The sequence below is a fragment of the Anopheles bellator genome, chromosome X (assembly GCF_943735745.2).
Source record: "Anopheles bellator chromosome X, idAnoBellAS_SP24_06.2, whole genome shotgun sequence".
NCBI lineage: Eukaryota > Metazoa > Arthropoda > Insecta > Diptera > Culicidae > Anopheles > Anopheles bellator.
Genome location: NC_071287.1, coordinates 8459287 through 8483878, shown reverse-complemented (window position 1 = coordinate 8483878; position 24592 = coordinate 8459287). Strand labels below are relative to the sequence as shown.

The window sequence follows — 24592 nt, the reverse complement described above, 5'->3', positions numbered from 1 at the left end:
ATCGAATATACGCGGCCGGTGTAATTACAAAATTTTCTGAACTTTTTGAACACACCTCGTACGTTCAGATGAAGAGTGTAGCAAAAGAATAAAATAAATTTAGGCCATTAGCAGCACTAAACTTATTGAACAACCCCCGGTAAACGAACGCACACTTGGCGGAGCAACGGCTCTACGCCACGCCCTGCGCTGCATCGCTGCGCAGCCCAAAGTTCCCTTCCTCGGGCGCGTACTATCCCTCAACCCGAGCGGTTACGTCAGAAGTACCGAAACTCGGACCCAGCCACACAGCTAGTAGTGAGCGGTGTACGGCGGCCGGAAGGCTGGCAGGCGCCGGAAGACGGTGAGCGTCACAAGGTTCAATGAAACGCGCAACTTCACGCACTTCGGCGTTCGGCTCGTCCCACAGCACAGACCATATGGCGGTGGTTTCTCACATGTCGAGCCGGTCGCGCCAAACTAGAGCAGCGGGGAGGCGTAAGGATGGTGAGCTCTACTGTGCGAAGTGGCTGAAAAACGAGTGAAGACAAATGTACTGTACAGCTAGTATATTTTGAAACCATCTGTTGGTATGGTTATTTGCCGGTAAATCACGGGTGGCTATCCGTTATTGCCCTGTTTGTGTTTCAATCATTAACTGCTCTCATCGATGCTCCGTTGCTAAGCAGCAGCGGATTGGAGCGGATTGAGTCAACCAGTCAACACATATTTTCGCTTTGTCATTCTTCGTTATTTATTTGTTCTCTTTTTACGCGCGCGCTCGCGCCATACATAAATGTTGTTTCGCATATTAAAGCGCTACCCAACGCCCTGTTGCACGTTTGTTGTTGTTAAGTTGAGTTTCTTTCGTAAGTCACCGCCTAGGGTGACCTAGGGCGCATGTTGCGCACACTTACTATCTAATTGGAGTAGAGTTATGTGTAAAAGAAACGATGAAAACTCACAAACTCCAACTCCTCCAAGGCTTGACGCGCTGGAGGTGGAAATGGAGAGATTCCTAAACACACACACACACACAAACACACACATTCATACAATTTTGGCAATGTTTTTGTTGTCTTTTGTAAATACAGCTTTACGGCCCGGAGTTCATAAATTGTACTGATTAAGATACTGTTAATTACCTCCCATGCAAGAGGATTGCGAAAACGACTCCATGAACCCAGCGAGGGTGAGCGTAAGAGAGATAGACCGAGAGAGAGAAAAAGAGAGAGGAAGGGGTGAAGGCCGATCCCGAGTCCGGAAACTAGCCGAAATGAGAAGTGAAAAATCAATGGCAACTGTAGGCGAATGATCTTGGAAAACTATGGAAAACAGCCCGTAAAACAACAAACAACAATAGTATCTTAAAGTATAATATAATATAATAATCTTAAAATATCTCGTACTATCACCCCCTATTCTCTCCCTCTCTTTCCCCCCTTTTTTCTATCTTTCGTATCACCAGCGTTCTTTCTGGCCAACTCTTTCCCCAGTAAACAACTAACATTCAAGTGTTTATGCTTTCCCCCCTATTGTTCCTGTGCCGTCAGAACTGGTAAGCACGGTAAATATAAATGCATTTTCCATCCCGTGCAGCCACCACCGTGGCAACACTGGCGCATCGATTAAGGCATCGTACATATAGTAGTAATATCGCACAACGGTCACGGTCATTATGTATGATAGAAGTAAATATTACCACTGCGTTCGGTTTATGTTGTCGTAAGGCACACCAGAGGCATCTTGAAATGGCGTCGTAAGGCTTGTAGTAGATGCGACAGATGGCTGGCTGTAAGGGAGAACACCACCACCTAACAATGACGTTAGGTTTGAAAATTGTGGGCGAACCTGGAGATCTATTTACATCGAGAATGAATGGGAAGCACCTTAGGTTTGGTGCTGCTTGAATGAGATTCTTCGGACTTCCATTCTTTCTTTATCTTTTCCTCTGCATCTCTCACTGTAGTTTAATTTCGCCGAATTCGCAAGAAATACTTCCATGTGGTAATAACTAAGGGAAGAGCAGGGGCCTAAGTAGAACGAATGCCGTTTGCCGTTTGCTCCTAACTTAGCGACCTAACGTCGGACGTCTACTTAATCAATCTTAACTTAATAATATTAACAGCTACAGAGATAAAGAACAAGAGAGAGAGAGAGTAAGGCTGGGCTACACACGTAGGCAGGAAACAAACTGACAAAGGACGAATTAACCTGGGAGCTGTCGGTTCCTAAAAATACTGCACAGTTCAAATAGTTCATACATGCACACGGACACGATGGAATGAAATCATATGACAAGCTATGGCGGCACGCGGATCTACCACTGCTGCTGCTGCAGGCGCGTGCGTGCGAACAGTTGCGTCAGCACGTTGGTGATGAGTGGAACTCCTAGGACAGCACCTAGGAGGGGCCAAACGCAACTGGCGACTAGCCGCGTCCCCTGGCTGGTGTCGCCCGATAGATCCTCGTCCAGCAGAAACGGCGCATCGATGACGTGTATCAGCCCGTTGGTGCACTCGACATCGTGGCGGAACACGTTGATCCACTTTCCCGTATCCCTCCATTGCATGAAAAAGCCTACCGGAGAAGAGTAAAGAACGTCAGACTCGATCGGCGAACAGAAAGAGCGCTCCGCTTTGCATCCTGGACTTACGACGATCCTCCTCTCGGACGCGAATACGCAGCGGAACCGGGCCGATTGTAGGCAGAATCAGTGTCTCGATAGACATGTTTTTCAGCTCGCCCATACTGAACACCCGGTCCGCGACGATCAGGTGGCGCTCGAGAACGGCCCGCGTCTGAAAGAGTAAAACAACAATCAATCAAAGACAAAAAACTTAAATAACCACATTAACCCGGAACAACAACAACACAGTACCTGGTTTAGGTTTCGCACGAACGAGTCTAGCCGGGCGGCGGGATGGTCGTAGAACCATTGAATCCAGGCCTTGTCGCGAGGCACGAAGTATGTGTACCGCTTGGTCGTCTTGCCTAGCTGATGGTTGAAACCGTTTAGCCGCCCGAAGTGGTTGGTGAGACTGACAAAGGGGAAAGAGAACAGACAACGGTTTAGGCAACGGTTGGCTCGGACTCAGACTAAGGACCTAGAGAGCCTACTTGAGCATCGGGTCCGATTCAATCTTCTGCTGCACGGTCATATACGGTAGACCGAGGACGCGATCGATGATGTGGATGTAGCCGTCGATGGTGGTGATGTCGTTCAGCAGTACAGTCGCGTTTACGCCACCGCCCTCGACCGTCACCCGCTGGTCGCGCGTTTCCCGGTTCTCCAGCACATTAAAGTACAGGAACATGCGCCGCGAAGCGGTCGGAATTTGATACAACTACATGCGCGGAGAACAAGGGACTCGTGAGCAATCGTTAGCAAATGATCTACTCTAAACCGCAGCCGCGTCCTACCTGTGCCTGGTTGGCTCGCTTGATCTTGTCGATCGGCATCGAGTCGCGGATCAGGTGCATCGCCAGTATCTCCTGCATCTTCTTCCGGTCACTAGGAAAAAAAAGGCATGCAAAGAGAAATGGAGTGAGCCAACACTGCCTAGAGGGGTGCATCTGCAAGTCCTCACGTCAAGAAGTTCGATCCGATGATACGATTGACGGCATCGTTGTCCGGCACCAGCAGCGTCTTGCTGGCGGACGACTGCAGCAGCTGGAAAAACTCTGGCACGTAATCTTCGATCAGCTCGGTAAACTTGGACACGATACCGTCCTCTTGCTCCTGCAGAAACTGGGCGATCTTCATGTCAACGATCACCAGCGGTCGGTGGATCAGATGCACCACCCCATTGGTGACCGGAATGTTGGCCTTGACGATTTCGGCTACCACCGCCCCGGACGAGAGCCGCGAGTTGGTCAGCATCGTACGCGACATCACAAACACTGGAAAAAACCAAAAGAAGATCGGTTGAGACAGAGCTTCTGTTGCCAGCAAACAACCAGGTTAGGTGATTCAATCGTTGCCCAAGCATTTTCGCAACTCGGAGTGCAATGATAAGTTGATCTACTTGTTCTACTTGATCAGAGGTACTGGGCCCAACGAAAACCGTACCTCGAGAGTCCCGGCCGGTGCCGTAATGGATGAGGTTGGCCGTAATCTTGGTGTTATCGCCAAACGCCAGCGTCGGGAATGGTTCGTCGTACGGTGCCGGCACGGTGAACAGGGCCCGGCCCGGTACCACGTGACCCTCCAGCGCCATCCGGTCGAGCCGCGTCATGCTGGACCTAACCTGTAGGACCAGCGAAGGAAAGAGAGAGAGAGGAATGTGTACGTGGACACACGGCGGATGAGGGGGCTCGCGTTACCTTCGAGTGCGACTCCACCGGAATGAAGAACGTGAAGAGACCGGCCGCCCGGAAGATCTGCTCCTGTTGCAGCTGCGATACCTTCTTCCGGAAGACGCTACGGCAATAAAGACAAGGCATATGAATTAAACAGGAGGGTTCCGGCGAGTTCCCCCGGGGGGGTTCATACTCACCCGATACGCTGTGGTGCCAGCCCCGGGATCGATTCAGCGTTCTGCAGGAGCTGCCAGGCATCGAGACTGTAGGAGAAACGCGTTTCGTTCGCCCCAATGCCGACCGGTGTCAGCACGTCGTCGATGATGTGCAGTACCTGCAATTCATGAGTCGGGATTTCAAGCAAGTATGTATCTGAGTGGCATCGGATGCTGTCCGTTGAACCTACCTGTTTTTTGTTGATGTCGCTAGTGTAGTTGTAATCCGACCGTTCGAGCAGCACCATGGCGTTGTTGAGAAAAATCTCCTCGCGGGCGTGGCCCACGTCCCGGGGCATCTTACGACGTGTCACGTACAGCGGCGGGTTCCCGTTCAGCAGCGTGTGCACCGTGTCACCCAGCTCCTTCAGCTTGATCGCTTTGGTTGCTAGCAGTCGGGACAGAGGAAGTCAATGAGCGCGCTGAAACTTCTGCTTAGGTCTGGCGACTTACTTATGTGATACCGGACGTGCGTCTTGTTGCCGGAGTAACGCTGAAAGGCCCGGTTGGACGGAGCGAACACGGTCAGCGACCGGTGCTTCAACTGGTACAGTAGGTCGTTATCCTGCTCGATCAGCGAGTAAAACTGCAACAGATAAGAAGATGTGTTCTTAGCGCTCGGTCTCTTGATCCCAAACCTCTCCCATTCTTAGTGAGCCCTTAAAAAGGGTAATAAGTATCTCATGTCACAAGTCTCGCTATTCAAAAACGGTACCGAAAGTCGATTGAAAAGTGATAGAATGGTCTAAAATTCTGTCGAAAATTCCCTAAGATGAACCGTTAATGTGGAAACTGATGTAGTAACATAATTGACCGTGTTCGCGATTCGGTCTGCGATTTTCCTTACTGTGCACTGTGTTTGTGTGTCTGCTCAATGCTCAAAATGTGTCACCAATCCCAAAAAGTTCTAGTAAATGGACCGCACACAAACACAAACTGGGAGGACTGGGGCCCACCCCACACAGAAAAGGGCAAGCAAAAACTAGGCGGAAACGAACCCAGAGTGTCGTCCCGAAATTGGGTCGAATCCGGGAACGGGGGGATGTGTTCATGTGTTTCTACATTTTTCGGCTCTACGCAAACTGCCGAACCCTAGTCAAACTGGCGCCGCCAGTAAGCTGCCAGCCTGTTGCGGGCGGGCTGCTGACGGATTAATTAGATTAGACCATCTGTGGTGTGGTGCTGGACGGCACACAAAGTCACCGTCTGCTGATTCGTCCTATTTAATTAGATGCACAACGTATGCGCAAGTGTTGCGGCGTCTCAACCAAACGGCCTCTATTTTTGTTCTTAATTGGGTCTACGAGGGTCACTATTTATATTTCGGGAATAGGAACAAAAACAAATAGTGAAGCTGCGAATATATTTTTATTGTTTTTCAAAGTACTCGCCACGATGATCGATACACTTTTGCATGCGCTTAAACCAATTTTCAAAGCATTTATTCCATTCCGAATGAGGTATCTCCAAAACATGATTTTTGAACGCTTCAAGAGCTTCTTCGGGCGATGAAAATCGTTGACCACGCAGTTTATTCTTCACGGATGGGAACAAAAAGAAATCATTGGGTGCCAAATCAGGGCTGTACGGCGGATGACCCATCAATTCGATGTTTTGAGTGCTCAAATAGTCTCTTGTTTGAGCCGATGTGTGAGAGCTGGCATTGTCATGATGAAGAACAATCCGACGTCTCTTGTTTGTTTTCCTTATTTCACCGAAGATTGCTGGCAAACAGATGGTTGTGTACCACTCAGAATTTACTGTTCTACGATCCTCTAGAGACACTGTTGCAATATGACCAGTTTTTCCGAAGAAACAGGCCACCATTTTCTTTGAAGTGCTTCGTGTGCGAACAACTTTTGTTGGATTTGGTTCATCTGTTCCATACAGTCGACTGCTGCTTACTTTCGGGCTCATACGAATATATCCATGATTCATCACCTGTCACGATTTTATAAACGTCTTTTGAAGCACCGCGATTGTATTTCTGAAGCATTTCTTTGCACCAATCGACACGAGCCTTTTTTTGAGCGATTGTCAAATTATGTGGGATCCAACGTGAACATAATTTTCGCACAGCTAAGTGTTCATGTAAAATCGCATATATGCTGGTGGAACTAATGCTTAGGGATGCCTCAATCTCACAATAGGTTACATGACGATCTTGCTTAATCATTTCGTGCACAGCATCGATGTTTTCTGGCACTACAGTCGATTTTGAACGACCTTCACGAAACTCGTCGGACAGCGAACTACGACCACGATTGAATTCACTATACCAGCGATACACAGTGGTTTTTGATGGAGCATCATCGCCAAAAGTCAAATTAAGTTGATTGACGCACTCTTGTTGTAATAATCCACGTCGAAAGTCGTAAAAAATCATCGCTCGAAAATGTTCACGATTCAGTTCCATTTTTTTGCCGAGACGAAACTTTCAACTAAATATAAAATAAACAAATAGCGTCCGTATGACAAAATGTTCTGAGTACGTATGTCGTCAAAAATGTCAAACTTTACGATGGAACCATCAGATGGACTCACATGACATCAGTGTTGCCAATTCCCGAAATATAAATAGTGACCTTCGTATTATTATGTTTATTCTTTTGCTAACAATATAGATATAATTTCAAAATTTTGAAATCTGTATATATTTATACGAGGTGTGTTCAAAAATGTTTTTTCATCTTTAGAATTTCCGCGGGCTACGTATATCCGATTTTCGGTGGCGTTAGGTTAGGTTAGGATTTTGGTGGCGTTAGGTTGCTACACATGTCAGTGATTTATGGTACAAAGTTCGAACATTTTGAGTAATCAGTCAATTTTTGACAGCTGTTTTGCTTGGAAAAGATTTGGTCCAACGTCGATTTTCGTATACTCCAAAAGTAATATACCATGACGCGGAAATTTGAGTTGTAGAAATAGAAAAAAAAGGAAAAAGTAACAGGGGGCCAGATCTGGGGAATAAAGTGACTTTGACATCACTAGAGTGTTATTTGAGCCAAAAATTCGAGCAGAAACAACGATGTTTCGGAAAATTTTGAACACACCTCGAATGCATTTTTGGCAGAATTTTTTGCATAGAAAATTTTTCAAGATCAAAATAAACAAATTAATAAATTCTAACGATATTAATAAATAAGAAAAGATTCAGAAAGCGACAAGAGTTCACATTCGCAAGGTAATTTTTCGCAACCGGCAAGACGCGTAACGCGATTTGATGCATTTGGGTGGGATCAACAGCGATTGGTTCATTACAAACTGCCGTTTACACGCATACAAGAACACACAGAAATACCCACATTCCTCCTCAAAGAGACTAAAAACTGCAGTGTGTATAGAACTGAACACGAACGCGTTTGTTCAGTTGACAAACTGTCGTCGCAACTCCAAATGGCCGACGTCGTATTTAGCGCGCAATCCATTGACGCGACAAAACCGCTCAGAAAGGACCACGTTGCAGCACTCGGAGGCCAGGCACGTAGCACGCAGCTTCAGCTAGCAAGCGAGAAAAGATGGCTCCGGCCCCAATCCGGCCGCCGTGGCGTTGACGACGACTCATCGATCTCATTCATCCCAGCCCGAACGACCCCGGTCCAGCCTGGCGATGGACCGGCAGGGGCAGGGGCGGGGTGTGTTGGCGCCACAGCAGCAACAAAGCGCGGCGAGACCGAGCGAGCAAGAGCGAAAACCCCGGGAAACGGGGCCGTCCTGGCGAAGATCCTGCGAAATTGAAACCTGCACTTGTGTATGTGTGTGTGCGCTCGCGTGCGGATGTATGTGTGCCTCATCGAGACAGGCTGGCGCCACGTACTATTCCCCATTCTCCGCGCCACTATTCCGCGCCCTAGCCACACCGTTTCCCCTTGCGTTTCCGGGTCTGGTTCGAGCGGGCCCAAAAAGGGAGCCGCCAGCCGGGAGGGTTTCGTTGTTTGATGTGCTGTGTGATTTCGCACTTGCAATTGAGCGACAAGGCCCCGGCCCCCTTTCACTCGGTCCTTCCGCGTCCCGTATCCGAAACCGGGAGCGCAAAACTAAGAGCACCGAAGAGGGTTGCTGTTAGCTTGATTTGGGAAAACTATTTGTGAGTTGCCACAACCACCAACATTCTGTCGGCTGAACACGCACCGGGTTTTACGTTCAACTGGATGGGGGGGTGAGTCATTTCATAGTCGTTATTGCACCCTTCCCCGAGGCTGAACTTTGTTGAGGAGTGGAACTTTAAAGTATTATTGTACATAGCTAAAGGATCTGGCGATATCTCTTGATAGCGGGCAACGGGTGTTTTACTTCTTGTTTTACTTTTGACCGGATCAATATTTATTAACTGTGTCTTTACTGTCTAACTGTGGCATCTCCCGGCACCATTTTGTAGTGGTGCCCGTGAAAAAATGGAAGAAGAACACAACGTAACAATTTGGGTTTCGTTTGCCCGACTTGTTTTTCAACAGTTCAGCGTAGTCCCGAACACGGGCGGGAACGTGAGGGGGCAGCGGTTTTGCACCCCTCATGTTGCCGAGCTTTATCAGCCGCTATCGATACCATCGATACCCACATACACGCGCACTCGCAGACACGGGGCGCTTATCGCACCAAACAGTGGTGTCCTGCCACAAATCCTAACGGTCCCTCTAACGGCACTCCGGGTAGTGGTGGGCTGGGAGGAAAGGAGGGCTGGAAACGAGACACCGGGAGGCCCGGAGGAAGTGGATAAGTTTCATGTTTCCGTTTTTGTGTGTTCGCTTTTCGCTCCTTTTTGTTTGACGCGTTCCCCCCCTCCGGTGCGACGCGCGCGCATAAACTATGTGCCCCCCGTCAGCGGCTGCCAGGGAATGGGGAGGGAGGGTGGCTGAGGACGAATTGCATTGATTTTATCTATTTTTACTCCCCACAGCACAGGACACACACAGAGACGCACGCGCACGCATGGAAAACGAGAACACGAGGATATGCCGCGCGAAAACACGTGAAGAGAGGGGAGGCCTCCGCGCTTTTCGGGGTTTCGGAGTGGCAACACAGAACAATTTGATTTAATTTATGCATCGAAAAGAAAGCGGGAAACGACAAATTGCGGAAAGATCCCGATATCGGGGACAGGACTCGACAAACAATGCAACACCCGGTTGGGTGTGCTCCGCCGCGCCGCGAAAGGTGACTCACACCAAACCAGTGGCCAAATGAGATGCGCTATGCTATGCTTTAAACCCCCCGTCAATAATTGGTGGGCTTTCGAGTTGCGATACGATCGATTATCTGGCGCGAGCTGTGTGTTATTCTGTTGGTGGCAATAGGATTCTTTAGCCTACCGAGTGCCGATTGTTGGTTGGGTTCTCGATCCAATCTTTTTCCACAAACCGGAACGGTCCACGCGTCGTCCATTGCTAATTCCCCCGCGGTGAAATGGGCCTAAAAGATAGCTCAGGTCTAAAGGAGGGTTCCGTGGACCATGAAGTCCACCGGCCCTCCATTCATGAATATGGTACGTACCTGCGACAGGTCCGGATCCTCCCGGATGCGCACTTCGACCGAGTGTGGGACCGTGCTTCCGTGCACCGGAAGCAGCAGGAGCCCATGGCCCAAGAGCCACAGAGTCAGCAGCAGTTCGCAAAACGTGGCGATCATAGTCGGGCTGGGGTCGGCGGTGGCCAGGTGTTGATTATGCCGCTGTCGCTACGCTACGGAACGGATTTTGCGGACCGCGGATTAGGCGTGATGTGAGAACGGAGCAGCAGCAGTTTGATCAATGGTCGGTGTTGCTGTTGATTGGTTACGTTGCGTTGATGCGTGTATGTATTTGAGGCGTTGTACTTGTGTTTTTGCCCTGGCCAGACTATGCCCTTTGGAGGAGGTTAGCCGAGCAGTTTAAACGATACGATCGCACACCGATCACCACGCACAGAAACACCACACAGCGAGGCTGCCCGGGAAGCTGCACCAGAACCGCTCTCACTCTCTCTCTCTCTCTCGCCCTCTCTAACTCTTTGTTTTGAACACACCCGTACAAGATCGGCAACGTTCGCGAACACAACACCTTCGGCTTCTCGTTGTCTTTGATCAGTTGGTTTCTATGTTTGTTGGACCAGCGTCCGCACAAACCTGGGAAGATTGCAAACCCTTGCAGACCGGGCTACACCCTTTTCCACACGGCCGACGGCAAAACAACAACGTTTAGCGTCTTGAGGCGACGCCGTAGCTTTCCACGAAAAACCAGCTACCAGCAGCAGCAGCAGCGGACAACTCGTCCGAACACTTTCCAATGCGAAACTGGAAACTGCTTCTGCTTTCTGTGCTGGCGATGGGCGATGGCCGGAGAAACACGTTACAATCGAGTTCGTCTTCTGGTGCCATCTCGCTTGCGCCACCGACAGTCGCTCGGTGACTCTTCGAAAGGCACGCAACCATCGTGCCATCCTGGTCCGTCGCCCGTCGACCATAGACGCGTCTTTTGAACACACACACCCAAACAAGAACTACCAAACGCTACCGTGAAGCGTTTCGGTGGCTTGCAAGCGACGTCATCGCATGCAAGCCGCCCGTAGCGTTTTTGGATTGGACTGCCGAAAGCGGTGCTGCTGGAAATTGAAATAACGACCGCGCGCATTCGAATCCGACTTGGCACGGAGGCCATTCGTTTTCTACTTATCAAGTCAATTTCGGGATGGAGCGTTTTGGTCTCCCAAAACTATTGAACTCATGCAGCTAAAAATAAAAAAGGGAATTTTCTAGCAAATTTATCAACAGGAACAGAACCACGGCACGTACAACCTGCGGAAAAGCTCTCTGCTGCACAGGGGGGAATGTGTCTTTTTATTGTTTCAGCGAAGGAGAGCGAATAGTTTATTGACACCAAACGCCATACCAAACCCACCGATTAACGGCTCACTGTGCAAAGATAAGATAACACCGTTCAGCTTCCGTTTCGTTTCGCTCCGGTCCGTTTATTGACGTGTAATCAATTACCATATCATAATTTAAATATGCCCCAATGGTAGACATTTGCGGCGTCGCGCGGCCCCACGCAATCCAAATAATTTAATTTTAATTCATAAAACATAATCGACGACGTTCGGGCCGGGTGTTCGAACGGGGGAGTAAAAGCTAATATTTAAAACAACGCTTATAATTTATACCAGCGAGTAGAACACGGTAATGCGCCTGTCCGGTGTTTGCGTTCGGGTTTCCGGGTCTGCAAACGGGGAACAGGGACCGGCTACCGGCTACAGGGCGACTGACACACACAAGCGAAACAGCCAAATTTTTGAGGTTCCCCGTTTTGCAAATATAGTTCCATACATGGGCCGGACAGCAGGGCAGGGCGAGAGCCTACTTTGTCATAATTCATAAAATCCTAGCGTTTCCCCCGGACGGCGTGGCAGGATGCGGCCACGTTGTTCCTGCTGAACCCGGGTGGCTGTGCCGTTGGATAGAAAGCCTTAATACGTGTTGGGTTTTTGGTGGTGTTTTCTCGCGCAAAGGCGCACAGAAGTTCCGCAAAAGCCGCCCATCAGTGTGTGCCTATGCCGATGATGGTGATGGTGGTGATGATGATAAAAGTTCTCGTCCCGCTGCCTAAACCCGCAGTAACTCGCGGTAGACAGTTGTAAAAGCCAGCGGGCGGTGTTGGTGATGTTGGGCGCAGAGAAGCAAGATCTGGTCGGCAAGATTACGAGTGTGGTGGTCGTCTCCTCACTGGTTCCGCACTGCTGCTTGTCCGGCCACCGATCGTGCTGCCGGCTCCAGGCAGCCTCGGTTGGACCTTACTTGCGCTGATTGAGCCGAGCTTGGCGTACTGGAAAACGGCAGATTCAGAGAAGAGCAAAAAGGTTGACATTATGGAACACCTTTCTCAAGGCCGAGAGAACGAAGTGAAGAAAACATAAGATACGATTATAAGAAACGGAAACAAGAACACTCTGCCATGCTGGGAGTAGTTGTGTATAAGGTCAGTTCATTACTAGCACCACCGCGCACATGGAGCCTGATGATGGCCGACAGCTATGTTGGTGATGGCGAAGGCAGTGATGGCTACATCATCAATTGTTAATGGTTCCAGCAGCAGCATTTCATAGCTGAGACTTTCTGTAGGAACGGGGTGCGGTGTGGTGCTAGTAATCGACTGACGTTAGTTGTGTAGTGCACGGATGCACTTTTCAGTTCGTTCGAGCAGCAGACTTAGTTCGTGCGCGTCACAGGCATCAATCAAGGCATCGTGCGTTTGTTAATATATGTCAGCTCTGATACTTGCGAACACACGCCCTCGAGCAAGGGCTGGATATTGTTTAGACGATTGATTGATTGTAATAAAATAGTATCATCGGTCTGTTAGTGCGCCGCCTCGCTATTGCGGATCTTGTCTGCTACGGTAGCGCGGCGTTACGGTGTGCTAGGCAGGCGTTGTTAGCATTGGTTAGCTGTTGGGTTCAACTGTTGTTACTGCTAGTGGCAAAGTAGTAAAGTAGTTGTACTCGTTGGCAGTGGGTGCCAGCTTAGCAGGGTATCACTACATCTCGTTAGGCGACACCAACACAACACAGGCAAACGTCAGAGGAAGAAAAGAAAGCAATCCAACATACTGAGAACACACCGCGAGAGACCACAACAAGCTCACGCTCGGGCCTTCCACCGTTGACCTTGTGCGTTGCTAGATGTTCCGTTCCTCTAGACCATCATCGATGTTGCATTGGGTGGTGCCCTGCGAACGTGTGCAGATTAATCGGCCCGGCCCCCCGGAAGTGTGTCGGACCATCGGCTTCAACTAGAGTCCGCGACGATAACCGATCGAAACCTCGCTTCGCTACCCTTCGATCGAATGGTGGATGGCCGGGGGTTTAGGGTGCGGTTTGGAGGAGAGGCAGGTAAACTCGACGACAACCGAGCAGAGGATATGTGTTGTACGGCTAAAATTCTATGCTTCGAGATGCGTCACACCAACAAAACAAAACCAAACAAGATGCCCGCCCCGATATGCAGTGGCCCGCGGTACAGTGTGTGGCGTAGTTTTATAGTCGATAATAATTGTGTTTATTTCCTATTTCTCTTCCCTCCCTCGTAGTTGGAGGGGGGAGGTGGCGTCTTTAGCCTATAACACTAGCAATGCTAAGGTGTGTCGATTACACCTTTGATGAACAAACTACTTCAATGTGATCATACTGACTGATCATAGATAGAGATGAGACAAATGAGATAAAGAGAGAGAGAGAGAGCTCAAGTAAGAGATATTGTGAAAATAGTGAAAGTAATGAACAATCAAGTGAGTGCTACTATGGTGAAGTAGATAACTGTACACCTCACACACCCACACACTCACGCATGTACGCTTACAATTTAAGATTTAATCAGCAGAACGCGGTGAAATTACACACCAAATATTCCCATTCACTGTTCAGGAGCGTGTGCGCCGTACCGTAGTATTAATCATTTGCCACTTCCTTGCAACGTACACTTCCCTGCTGTCGTACGCCAAGCAATAGGCGAGTTCGGAGTGTAGGTGAAAATTAAGAAGAAAAAAACGGTATCCATAACGGCGCTAACCATCGAATCTCACAACGAATTTGTCAGCCTCCACCAGAGCAACAGAGGCCGAGGCAGTGCACAGAGGCTCCACTACTGGCAACCTGTGTAAGATGTTTGTTTTCTGTTACACATATTATAATCTGAGACACAGGTGTACAACGCTTATGGGCAGTGCAGCCCCTTTATCGGTCTAATACGATGTAGCAAATCGAAAAAAGGTACGCCTCTGTTTCTCTCTCTCTCTCTCTACGACGCCTATCGCCTTCAACACGCTTTTTTATGCTGCTACAATAATGATTGTTTTTTGTTTGTTTGTTTCGGTTCGGTTTCAGATTTTGTTTCCAATCAGATGCGTGAATGTGTGTGTGGGTGTGTTCGTGTTTGTTTGAATTGATTTGTATACACTTTGTTTATGTCTAGATTACATTCTTAGCCATGTTATAATGAGGCCTTCGAGCTGATTTTGTTTTGTTTTGGAAATTGATCCATCATCGTCAGAAAAAGAGAAACAAGAAACCGGAACACGGTTGTGGTATAAACGGCCGGGTCGCACCAACCATCACAATTGATAGGAAGGGTAATGAAAAGAAAAAGAAGAAATAAAACCAATATAAAAGAAACAAAAGACAAATAAGATAAGAGTAAATGCATGTCGGTCCTCCGTTCAGACATGCTCGGAGCACTCGGGAGTAAGTTGGAAATGAGGAAAAATATATTTAATCAACGTGAGAGAAAGCACGAAAGGCGAGTAGAAGGAAAGAAAAGCAACAAACACTGAACGTCGGGGTTTGGAAAACACAACTAGAGTACAGAACGAAACCGAACACAAAAATAAGGTCAGTTAAAAGCGGAAAAAGAAACAGAACAAACACGGATGGACAAAATAAAACAATATCTTCGGTAGTATTGGGTGACACGAATTATGAAAGAAAGAGAGAGAGAGCGAGAGAGAGTGAGTTGATGATGACGAAAGTCGTTCGCCCTACCGAGAAAGGCTCCAAGGTGGCCAAGTATGCAAGTCACCAGACACACACCCCTAATTGTAGAAGGTTTTCCTTCGCATGACGTTAGAAGAAAATGGTTACACCTTCAACGGAGAACAGTGAGTGGGTCTAGTACGGATTAGCGCTTATGAGATGACGATGGCGGACTGGGCGCTGGTCGTTGCAGTACGCGGGAGGTCATGGGAAGAAATTACGCAAACAGGGGAACGGGAATTGCATATCCGGTTGAAGCTGGCGTTGCGGGTGAAGGTAAATGAATCACGATGGCTGTCTTTCAGTTGAAACTTCTACATGCACCGAGGAGGATATGAACGTAAAATGGGAAAGTAGATCAGACAATGATTGTTATGCAGAAAAAGCCATTTTTTGACATTCACAGCGACACCATCACAAAAATGTAAAGAAGGGAAAACTGAAAGACGAAAATGGAGACCAAAGTGTTAGTACATAACCAAATCTTTTCGTCTTTGTTACATTGTTGCTCAAACGCTCACGCGCGCGCTATGCTGTAAGAAAGATCAGCGGCGTCACGTCAGGTACAGTGGGGCTTACGAAACAAAATTTATCGTCTAAAAATTTGAATTTATTGAAAAATAATTGTATTTAGATTTTTGACCGCTTTGTTCAAGATGTTGAGTGGTAATTTTAGGTTTTAAATGGCAAAATAATAATGACGACGCCACATAACAAAGTTATTTAAAAAGCTTCTGCAAATGTGTTCTGATTCTGTATGGCTTTACTTTTCAACCGGTATCAATGATTCTAAGATACAGTAAAACTATTATTTGCATATCTAATTCTATGGTTTTGATTGATTTTTAATTGACTGAAACTAATTTTTAATCGCCATATTTCTTAAAATCATTTGTTTTGTTGGCATAAACTTTGTACGCCTGCCCGCCGTAGATCAGTTAGAGTTTTGTCAAGTGTTAAAATAAAAACAAAAGCGCAAGCGCCGTTAAATACAACGGGCCTAAAAAGGTCACACAATCACACCAAAAAGGAGAGAAAAAAAACTGGATGCAATTATATACCTTCCGAAGGATCACATCACCCTTTCGATCCTGAGCACAAAAGGTTATCCACATAATTTTCCAAATACCAATTACCACAACATAACAAACATGCGCACACCTCCTCAGGATCCTTTCTCTCTTCTATATAGCTCTATTGTTTTTGCGCAACATATAGCTTGACCCTTTTTTCTTCTTTTCTTTTTTTATACGGTCGCACGGTGGCGCGCGTGTTTGAAGGCTATTTGCTTAATTTCATATCAAAGGTGGAACACATCACGTGTTGCAATATGTTTTAGGTTTTTCGCTGTTCGCTGTCGCTGACACAGCTGATCTGGCAGATGGTGCTGTTGTTGTTGATGTTGTTGCATTGTTGCGACATTCAGCGCGTCGCAACGCTGTGTGTGCATTATCTGGTGTTTTTGTAGTTTTGTTGTAGACGCGAAGGTAATTACAGGTGAAGGTGATGTTGGTGGTGGTGGTGGTGGTGAGTGTAAAGTACTAGTAGAAGTAGTAGTAGTAATAGTAAATGTAGAAGAAGTAGAAGGAGATGCGATGCGATTCAGTTTTCTCGTTCAATTAAGGCTGAGAAGAATCGTCTCACTGTATCATGGTGGTCTGTTTTCTATGGATGTTTTGGAAAAATCTAAACTGCAGCCGTTGTGAGAGATTTTTTCTTACTGTAGAAAACGAAAAGCAAAACGGAGAAGAAAAGAAACACATAAAAAATAGATAAAACCTGTAAAAGACGGCGCGAGAATATATAACACATGTACGGGCGCGAAATGAGTGCGAGGAAAGGTGTCGAGGTTTAAATGTATAATTCTATGCTGTAGACAGCTGTGGGCCGTTTATCTTTGTCCGGTCTGTTGATTTCATGCGCGGGTGATGCGATTGCTCGAGAGATGTGCTATCGATGGGAAACATACACTGTGAACGGATGGTATATAGTACTTGAACAGTTCATGCTGGCGGGCTACCGTGTACCTGTGTAACACCGTAGCCAGGTCGGTGGTCGGTGGTTGGACTATTATTAACTGACAACACAAATACGAAAAAAGCCCACCGGGGCACAGAAACAGTGTATGAAACGTGTTTTGTAACGTACGAAAATTAACAACGGACGCTTCAACAACACATTGCAGAAGTTATGAACAGAGGGTACACCACAGGCAATTAATATGTACACAAACATACACAAAACAGACGGCAGAGGGTGTCGACAGAAGACGGTTTCCATCGAGCGCACTGCCCCCCGACATCGAAGGGGATCGCAACTTGCACCGAAATACAGTGTGTGTGTGTGTCTGTGTGAGTGTGTGTGTTTGTTCAAGTGCGCGTGGGTAGATGTGTTTGCGTACATGTAAGGTTTTTTTTAAATGTGTACTTCGGTGGGTTTGAACAATCAAACAATGGTCCATTTATAAGAAAAATAAACGGGAAAGCAAAGGGGATCACATTTGTAATATAAAACAAGAAAAATGAAACAAAACATAATACAACTGCAGAAAACACAGAGCAAAACCATAACTCAACCGGTACCGTTTGCTAACCCAACCCAAAGTACGAGTTCGTGGAATGTTCAGGGGACAAAGAGGAGCAACATACAAGACAAGTCATAAACGAAAACAACGAAAACGACAAAGTAAAGGAAAACAGATCGAATCGGTGGGGTAGCAATGCGAAACATACGACAAAATCAACACATCCACTAATTGAGCATTAAGTAAACACATATAGTAAACACAAAAAGCTTACTTTACTGTCTTTGAATCGGAAAAAGATTGTGGAAAACACGGTAGGCCTACAAACCACAGGCAGGCAAATGGGAATGCGATCAAGTTAGATCAACTGGAGGTGGTGGCGTCGTGGTGGCTGTTGATGGGCGGACCATGTTTTTTTGTTAAATTGTTTTGAAATATCTCTTCTATCTGTATATGTGTGTTTCTTCCGCTAAAAAAACAGATGAAAATGAAGAACACGGAAGATGGGCAAACAGTATCGTGGCCATTCCGAGGGAGCGCAACGATGGTGATGGTACGCCATTTTCTGCGTTGAGGAGGCGGAAGCCTAAGCTGAGCACACATTAGAATAGTAACAGAAGCAAACAAGCGATAAGAAATAAAGTAAGACTCACTGTTGTATCGTACCTTGACGATCTATGACACTGCTAGCAAAATTGTAGTTCGTTCGCCATGGGTTAGACTAAACTAAACTAAAGCCACGTAGTCGAATCGGTGAAGAACGAGTCCTTCCATCACAAAGACTAGAAGGTAGCTACGTACACTACATCTGCATTACTCGCTTTTCATTTATATTACAAGGCTTATAACAATAAACTCATGAAAAAGGGAAAACTCGGATTCTAATACATACACGAAGGACAATATTAAATACGAAATAATAGATTTACTCCGCACACTATGGCAATCGCAACTCGAAAAATTTACCTAATTAACAATGTCTACGACGCTCTGGAATCGTAGCCTGTTTGAAAAATGTAACTTCAATACATCCACAAGAGATTTTAACGATTCACATGCTATCGTGAGATGAGTAGATAGAGTACAGACGATTGAGTTGCGGATAATGTGAAGACGGAAATAAAGCATTAGCAAACTAGAAGTGAGCGTTTTGGAAGAGTACCGTGGTAGTAGGAGTAGTAAAGAAAACAACTTTAGACACGCCGTTACGATGAAGTGATCGATGCGCCCAGCTTAGCATACTTCTATTTTCAGATGACAATTTTCACAAGTTGTTCGGCATTGCTTGAAAAATGAGGTCTGGCAGGGGGAGAGCTTCTCTTTTGTATGGCCTATCTGCCTATGTGTGTGTGTGTGTTTGTGCACAATTACGCTTGTTTTTAGTTGTTGTGGCGTATTATTATCTTTTAGCCTTTTAGGGAGGGAACAAAACATTTACATATCCTCATCGTCCGATGGTGGCGGGCGGATGACGACATTGTCGGGATCCTCCTCGACGTCGTAGTCTTCTACCGGCACCTCCACCTCATCTGGCTCTTCCTCGACGTCGGACATTTCGGCAACGAGATCCTCCTCGACGCGCACCGGCCGATAGTAGCTGCCGCGCGACGACCGACCGTCCCGCTTATCGACCCGAACTGGGTAGGGATGTTGGACGTGTTTTGTTTTATTTTGTGGATGGCAAAAGTTAGAACACGGACCGTAGGAAGGGGGAAGGAAACACAGACACAGATAGTTTTTTATTAGATTAAAAAAACAAAAAAGAAAGACGAACAAAGTACACAAAACACTACGAGACGCGTTCACAAACGAGTGAACGTGTTTGTTGTAGATCAAACGAGAAAAAATACTGTCATGAAAAAGACGATAATGGAGAAAAAACTGGAAGGCGACAGTGCATGAGCTAAATCGATCAAAACTGGCACTTTTGATTAGAGGCACGAGATAAACAACGAATAAGTATAAGCAAAGAATTGATTAATACGGATTGATAAGAAACGACAAAAAGGTAAGAGAGAAGAGAGCAACAACTACATATACTGCACATATACAGATAGATCGACTGATTATTATTCATTATTATTAAAAGGCCCCCGTTGATAGAGCAGTTGATAGAGCAACGACGAGAAGACGCTCATCGTCTGCTAAGGGAAACCGATTAGTCGGTGCAGCTCAGACGGATGATCTACGAATGAACCATAGATCGACTAGTTATAGTATCGACAAAACAGATTCTAACAGTGGGAACACGAGACTGGGAAAAACGAAGAAATTACGGTGAGACGAATAAACCACGATGAACGAAAGAGATGTTGACCTGAAGAGATGATTCGGAAAGCCGAATGCAACCGAGACTATCAACATCTGCAACACATCTGAACATGAATCAGTTTAGACGAACCATGGGTCATGAAAAATTTCATGCCGACAAAAATGGACAAGTTAAATGACAAATTTGTAATTAAACCAAAATGCTCGGAGAGGGTGGAGAGGTGGAATGTAAATTACAGAAACGTGGTACGGTACGGTACCAAACAGAAACACCTGTTGTCATTCACCTCAGTCTTTAGCACATAGGATTGAGTGACCGAACAATCAACGAAGAACGAGTAGAAACGGAAACGGTACCTACGAGTCTTGTATCATGGCGGACGCATCAAATTACCAAAATCAGAGATTTAATAGTGAATCAAATGACTAAACACGCTTGTCTTCGCCGCGGACCGTTTGTTCGGGTTAGATTAGGGCAGATCTTGCCACGACATCGAGGGCAGGCGCTCGGCCGGGATCGGTACGTGCAAGTAGCGATAGTACGGTTTGGGATGGCAGTGTTCCGGATCATCTGGCAAAAGAAGAAACAGCAATCGAAGGTACAACCTAGACAATTCTAAACTTTGCGAGGCACAAATCATGTCCAGCGTCGTATTCAATAGCAACTCATGGATGAGATTTCGTTAACAAAGAAAAAACTAAAGAAACCTCAAAAATGACGTTATTGAGCACAGATCGACTATTACGCACAGACTCGGCGTAATCACATACTGAGAAATCCAAAAAGGCACCTGTTAGCTCTCATCGTTAACATTGATCCGTTGCGAAATTGCGACCCATGATGTGCTGAACGCTGAATGGTTAGTGATCTGCGATTTCTCGCCCAGCTCTGTTGTTATCTATTCAATAGAGTCGCAGCATTCTAGTGAGAAAACGATTATCTTCTACTACTTCCTACTACTGATACGGATTGAAGACTTTTCCCGTGCAATCTCGTTTGGGCACCGGAAACCGAAATATATAAAGGAGCAAAGAAAACTACAACAGCAACAATTGAAATGCGAGGGCTGGTGGAAAATTCAGCTTCCCGAGGATCTAGTAATTGACCGTGAGAACATTTTCTCCTGTCGGATTTAATCAAAAGAAAAAAAGGAACCAGCATCGATAGCCTGCGTATGATCAACGACTTGACGCAGCAAACCCAGCCCCGTCCCCGGCTACTCACTTCTATCGATGTTGCGCTGCAGATGTGCCGCGACCCGATGCCGGGCATCATTAAACTCCAAATGCAAACCCAGCCGCAGCAGGGTGGTGTTCTTTTCGACCAGTTCCGTTATCTCCATCTCGATTTTGTTGCCAAACACTTGCGATCGCTGCCAATCGCCCGTTCCAGGTGTTGCCGGTTTACATTCAATTGTGGAATGATTGGTTGATTGATTGGTTGATGTTTTTCGTGTTGAGGTTGATTGGGTTGCGAAAATTGCGTTTGATCCGAAGACAATGGAAGCAGTGCCGGTGAGAGAGCGGTAAGAGAGAAACAAAATGATAGAAGGGGAGGAAACAAAGAGAATGAAATATAAGGGGCAGATAGAGAAATCAATTGCATTAGGTGGTGCTAACTCCAGTCCCCAGTTCATCCAGTAGCCGCCAAGTGTCAGTCGCGAAGAAAACGCAGACGGTGAAGATGTCCGCGGGGTGAGACGGTGCTCATTACCTGATTCGAGGCACGGAACTCTTCGATTGTCATCTGCGTCAGCAGGCTCTTGATCAGCACCACGATGACGGGCGGGCTGATAAAGTTCGTTTCGACGTTCAGCACACGCAACCCGTGATTCTGCTCGAGGGCCGTGGCCAGTACAAGTGCGGTACGATCGGTGAGGCCGACATTGGTCAGCGACAGCACCTCCAGGTGTGTGTTCGTCCTGAGCGCGTCGAACAGCTTATCGAACTGCTCATCGGAGATGGTCTGGAGAGAGAGAAACTAGTCAATAGCAACAATCTGCGGCAAACGTCAACGACGATGTTTGGGCGTACCTTGATGTTGTTCAAGTTCACCTCCACCAGCTTGTCATCGTCGTTTTTGACGCGCTGAATCGTATCCTCAGGATCGGTCGTATTGGGAGCCTCGGCCGGGAAGATCTTCGGTATCGCCGACTTCGTGATGCCGTCCCAGCCCAGCCCGACCGGTTGGCCCTTGTTCAGAAGCGAGGCGTGGTACTGGTCCTGGTTCATCATCGAGTGGAACCCGAGGATGGCGGCCAGATCGATGATCTCCTCCTGGGTTGCGTCCGTCAGTGCCTGCTCGTACTCGTCGCCCAGATCGATCGCAATCTGCTCATCCGCAGCCTGCAGCTTCGCGGCCGGTGGTGGCGGTATCCACTGTGTTATAGGAACGTGGAACCGGAGTTGATACAAAAACGATTAATATATTCTACCGCGCCTTCTCTAACCCCCTCGGCGATGCTTACTTTCTTGCCGCGGACGACACCCGGCACGAAAGGCTCAAGTTCGGGGCGATCGGGCGTTTCTAGCGCTTGCTTGTTGATGTGATCGATCAGCTTCTTCCGATCAAGCGGCCCGGTCGGAGCCTTCTCGCATTCGTAGTTGGTGCGTTGACTTGGTGGCAAAAATGAGTCCTGAGCCGGGGAAGAGATGAATCGACCTGTGATTTGTGGTGTGGCTGAGTTTGTGAGCCAGCGAGCTCCACACTTACATCTGGATCCACCTCTTTGGCGAGCATGGTGATCTCCTCCGGCGACAACTGAGCGAGCAGCTCGTCCACGTCGATGTCGTCGTAGGCGCCAACATCCTTCCCGTACAGCTTCGCCGGTGTGGTGATCGTTTTGGTCGTGGTCGACGAAGAGGTCTATCCGTGGGTGGGGGCGGTGGCAGGAAATAAAGAACATTGTACATTAATTAATTTTGTCAGATTTGTCAGAAGAAAGGCAAAACTTGACGGACGAGTTTCAACACTTGTTTTTGAATAATGGGAAAACAATTTTGAAAAACACATAGCACTTTAATGGACAAAACACAATTTCATACGATGCTTGTATGTAGTAGGCTCGTGGGATGCTCGTGCGTAAGTGTGGGTATGTGTGTCTGCGTGCGTGCCGGTGGATGAACGTGTGTTTTTTGTTTGTGTCAAATAATGTCAGATGCGGGCGCTGATGTGTTATTTGCTTCGTGCTGATGCTGCTGATCCTGCTGAGCTGCTCCCACCTCTGTAGAAACTTTACGCGTGCGCATCTCGTATCGTTATGCTTTACGCAAACATACTCCAAAAACCGCAGCTCACTTCGTACAGCCCTTTGCCTCTGCTCTCGGCCGGTTTCGCTTCGCCCGAAACGCAATTAGAATTATTTTCTTGCTCATTTCCCCGTTCAACCCTCGCCCCACCGAGACCTCCAAGAGATCCCGTGTAGGGTGGTGCCGTTTCTTCCCTCCCCCCAACCCAACAGATCATCCAAAACAGACTCCAGGCAGAATGCGGGTGACACATGCGGCGTAGGCAGTGAATAATGCTGACGTAAGACACTAGCATGCGCAACAGGTCCAACGTTTGTTCTTGATGTGGTTAGAGCCAGTCCCAGCCGACCCGGCGTTAGGGTAGTGAGTTGGTTGGGTGGCTGACGAGAGCATGGTTACGAGAGAAGGGGTGGGTTTGCTGAATAAATAAGAAAACATAAAACCAAACGAAACGAAAGAAGTCGCGAAAAAGCATCTGCTACCGCGCCATTCGCGTGCATTCGGAAATAGAAACATGTAACAACATAAACCACCAAGTATTACCAACACGGAGAACAAAGAACTATTTTGAGCACACAAAGCTCCCTAAATTCAAAGATCGGTCTATGCGGGAGCACTGGCAATCTCCAAAACTATCTCCGCCTCCGGGAGCGGTACGGGTTAAAGAATGGCGGCTTGCGAATCGGCCACAACTTCGGGTCCGCAGTGTGTGGGATGATGTTTACCTAGGCACCGCCGCCTTATTTTGATGTGATGAGAGTGCGAAAATAATGTTCCCTATTCAATGGATGGATCGATGGAATGGATCGCTCCGCGCCATGGAACACTAAAGACTAGATACAAAATGTCATTATGACTTTGAATTGATTCAAGCAGTTTTACAACATATGGCATTACTTACTAAATGTCACAAATTTATGAAATATGTGTCTGACAGCTAGTGTCGTTGCAACGCAGCATAGGTTTTTGCTTAAAGTGTAAAATCTAAACTGTACAGATGCTGATATATGCAGTGTAGTATGTGCTTTACAACCTAGATGAAATTACTGTTGGACAATGCTATCGACAACAATTAAAACAATTAAACCGGCCACACATCGCATGTCTCGGCAAAAAACCATCGCAACCGGCAAAACCTATGTCTCGAAAATGTCGGATAGGAGCTATGAGTACCCCACCAGCCGTATTCATCAGATATTTCCGTTGCATGAATAACATGATTTTGGCAGTACAGCAGAGGTTCACTTCTTCTGAAAGTGTTCTGACAAATGGATCTCCGATTGCATCGCCTCTAAAGATGGAGAGTTCTATTGACACGGAATCCGCTGGCTTCCTGAAAGATGGGAGAAAGTAGCAGCTAACAATGGACAATAGTTTCATTAAAGTAGCCATACGTTTTGTTGTTGGGCCACAATTGAAAACCGCATGAATTAATTCAAAGTCCTAATACTTTACAATACTGGGACTGGCCCATGGTAAACGCATCCATACAGACGGGGCTTGCCGGTTGCCATACTCCGGATTCGCGCCCCCGTCATGTGATCTCGATATGTGCTAAA

At 47.1% G+C, this 24592-nt stretch overlaps 2 protein-coding genes across 24 annotated transcripts in view; both read right to left on the bottom strand.

Moving 5' to 3' along the window:
* Window positions 1-1636: 1636 nt before the first annotated feature.
* Window positions 1637-10122, bottom strand: LOC131213967 (fasciclin-1). Its single transcript, XM_058208227.1, is given in 13 exon segments — window positions 1637-2559; window positions 2636-2780; window positions 2861-3020; window positions 3100-3326; window positions 3403-3493; window positions 3570-3882; window positions 4052-4218; window positions 4282-4301; window positions 4303-4402; window positions 4479-4615; window positions 4688-4884; window positions 4950-5082; window positions 9987-10122. Coding segments are annotated over 13 exon segments (2085 nt in total). The 5' UTR covers window position 10122; the 3' UTR covers window positions 1637-2299.
* Window positions 10123-11418: 1296 nt separating this feature from the next.
* The window catches only part of LOC131213969 (tropomodulin), a 23237-nt gene continuing 10063 nt past the window's right edge, over window positions 11419-24592 (bottom strand). For 14 of the 23 annotated variants that reach the window (XM_058208230.1, XM_058208229.1, XM_058208237.1 and 11 more), the window contains exons 3-9: window positions 22498-22650; window positions 22253-22420; window positions 21819-22163; window positions 21499-21750; window positions 21010-21157; window positions 18952-19150; window positions 11419-12288 (exon numbers count right to left, since the gene is read on the bottom strand). In XM_058208230.1, coding sequence (XP_058064213.1) covers window positions 12186-12288; window positions 18952-19150; window positions 21010-21157; window positions 21499-21750; window positions 21819-22163; window positions 22253-22420; window positions 22498-22650 — 1368 coding nt within the window. In that variant the 3' untranslated portion in view covers window positions 11419-12185. Of the gene's footprint in view, window positions 12289-13493; window positions 14470-16050; window positions 16710-17787; window positions 19151-20141; window positions 20356-21009; window positions 21158-21498; window positions 21751-21818; window positions 22164-22252; window positions 22421-22497; window positions 22651-24592 lie in introns of those variants that run through there. The other 9 variants (XR_009156990.1, XR_009156991.1, XR_009156989.1 and 6 more) reach the window with 9 other exon arrangements.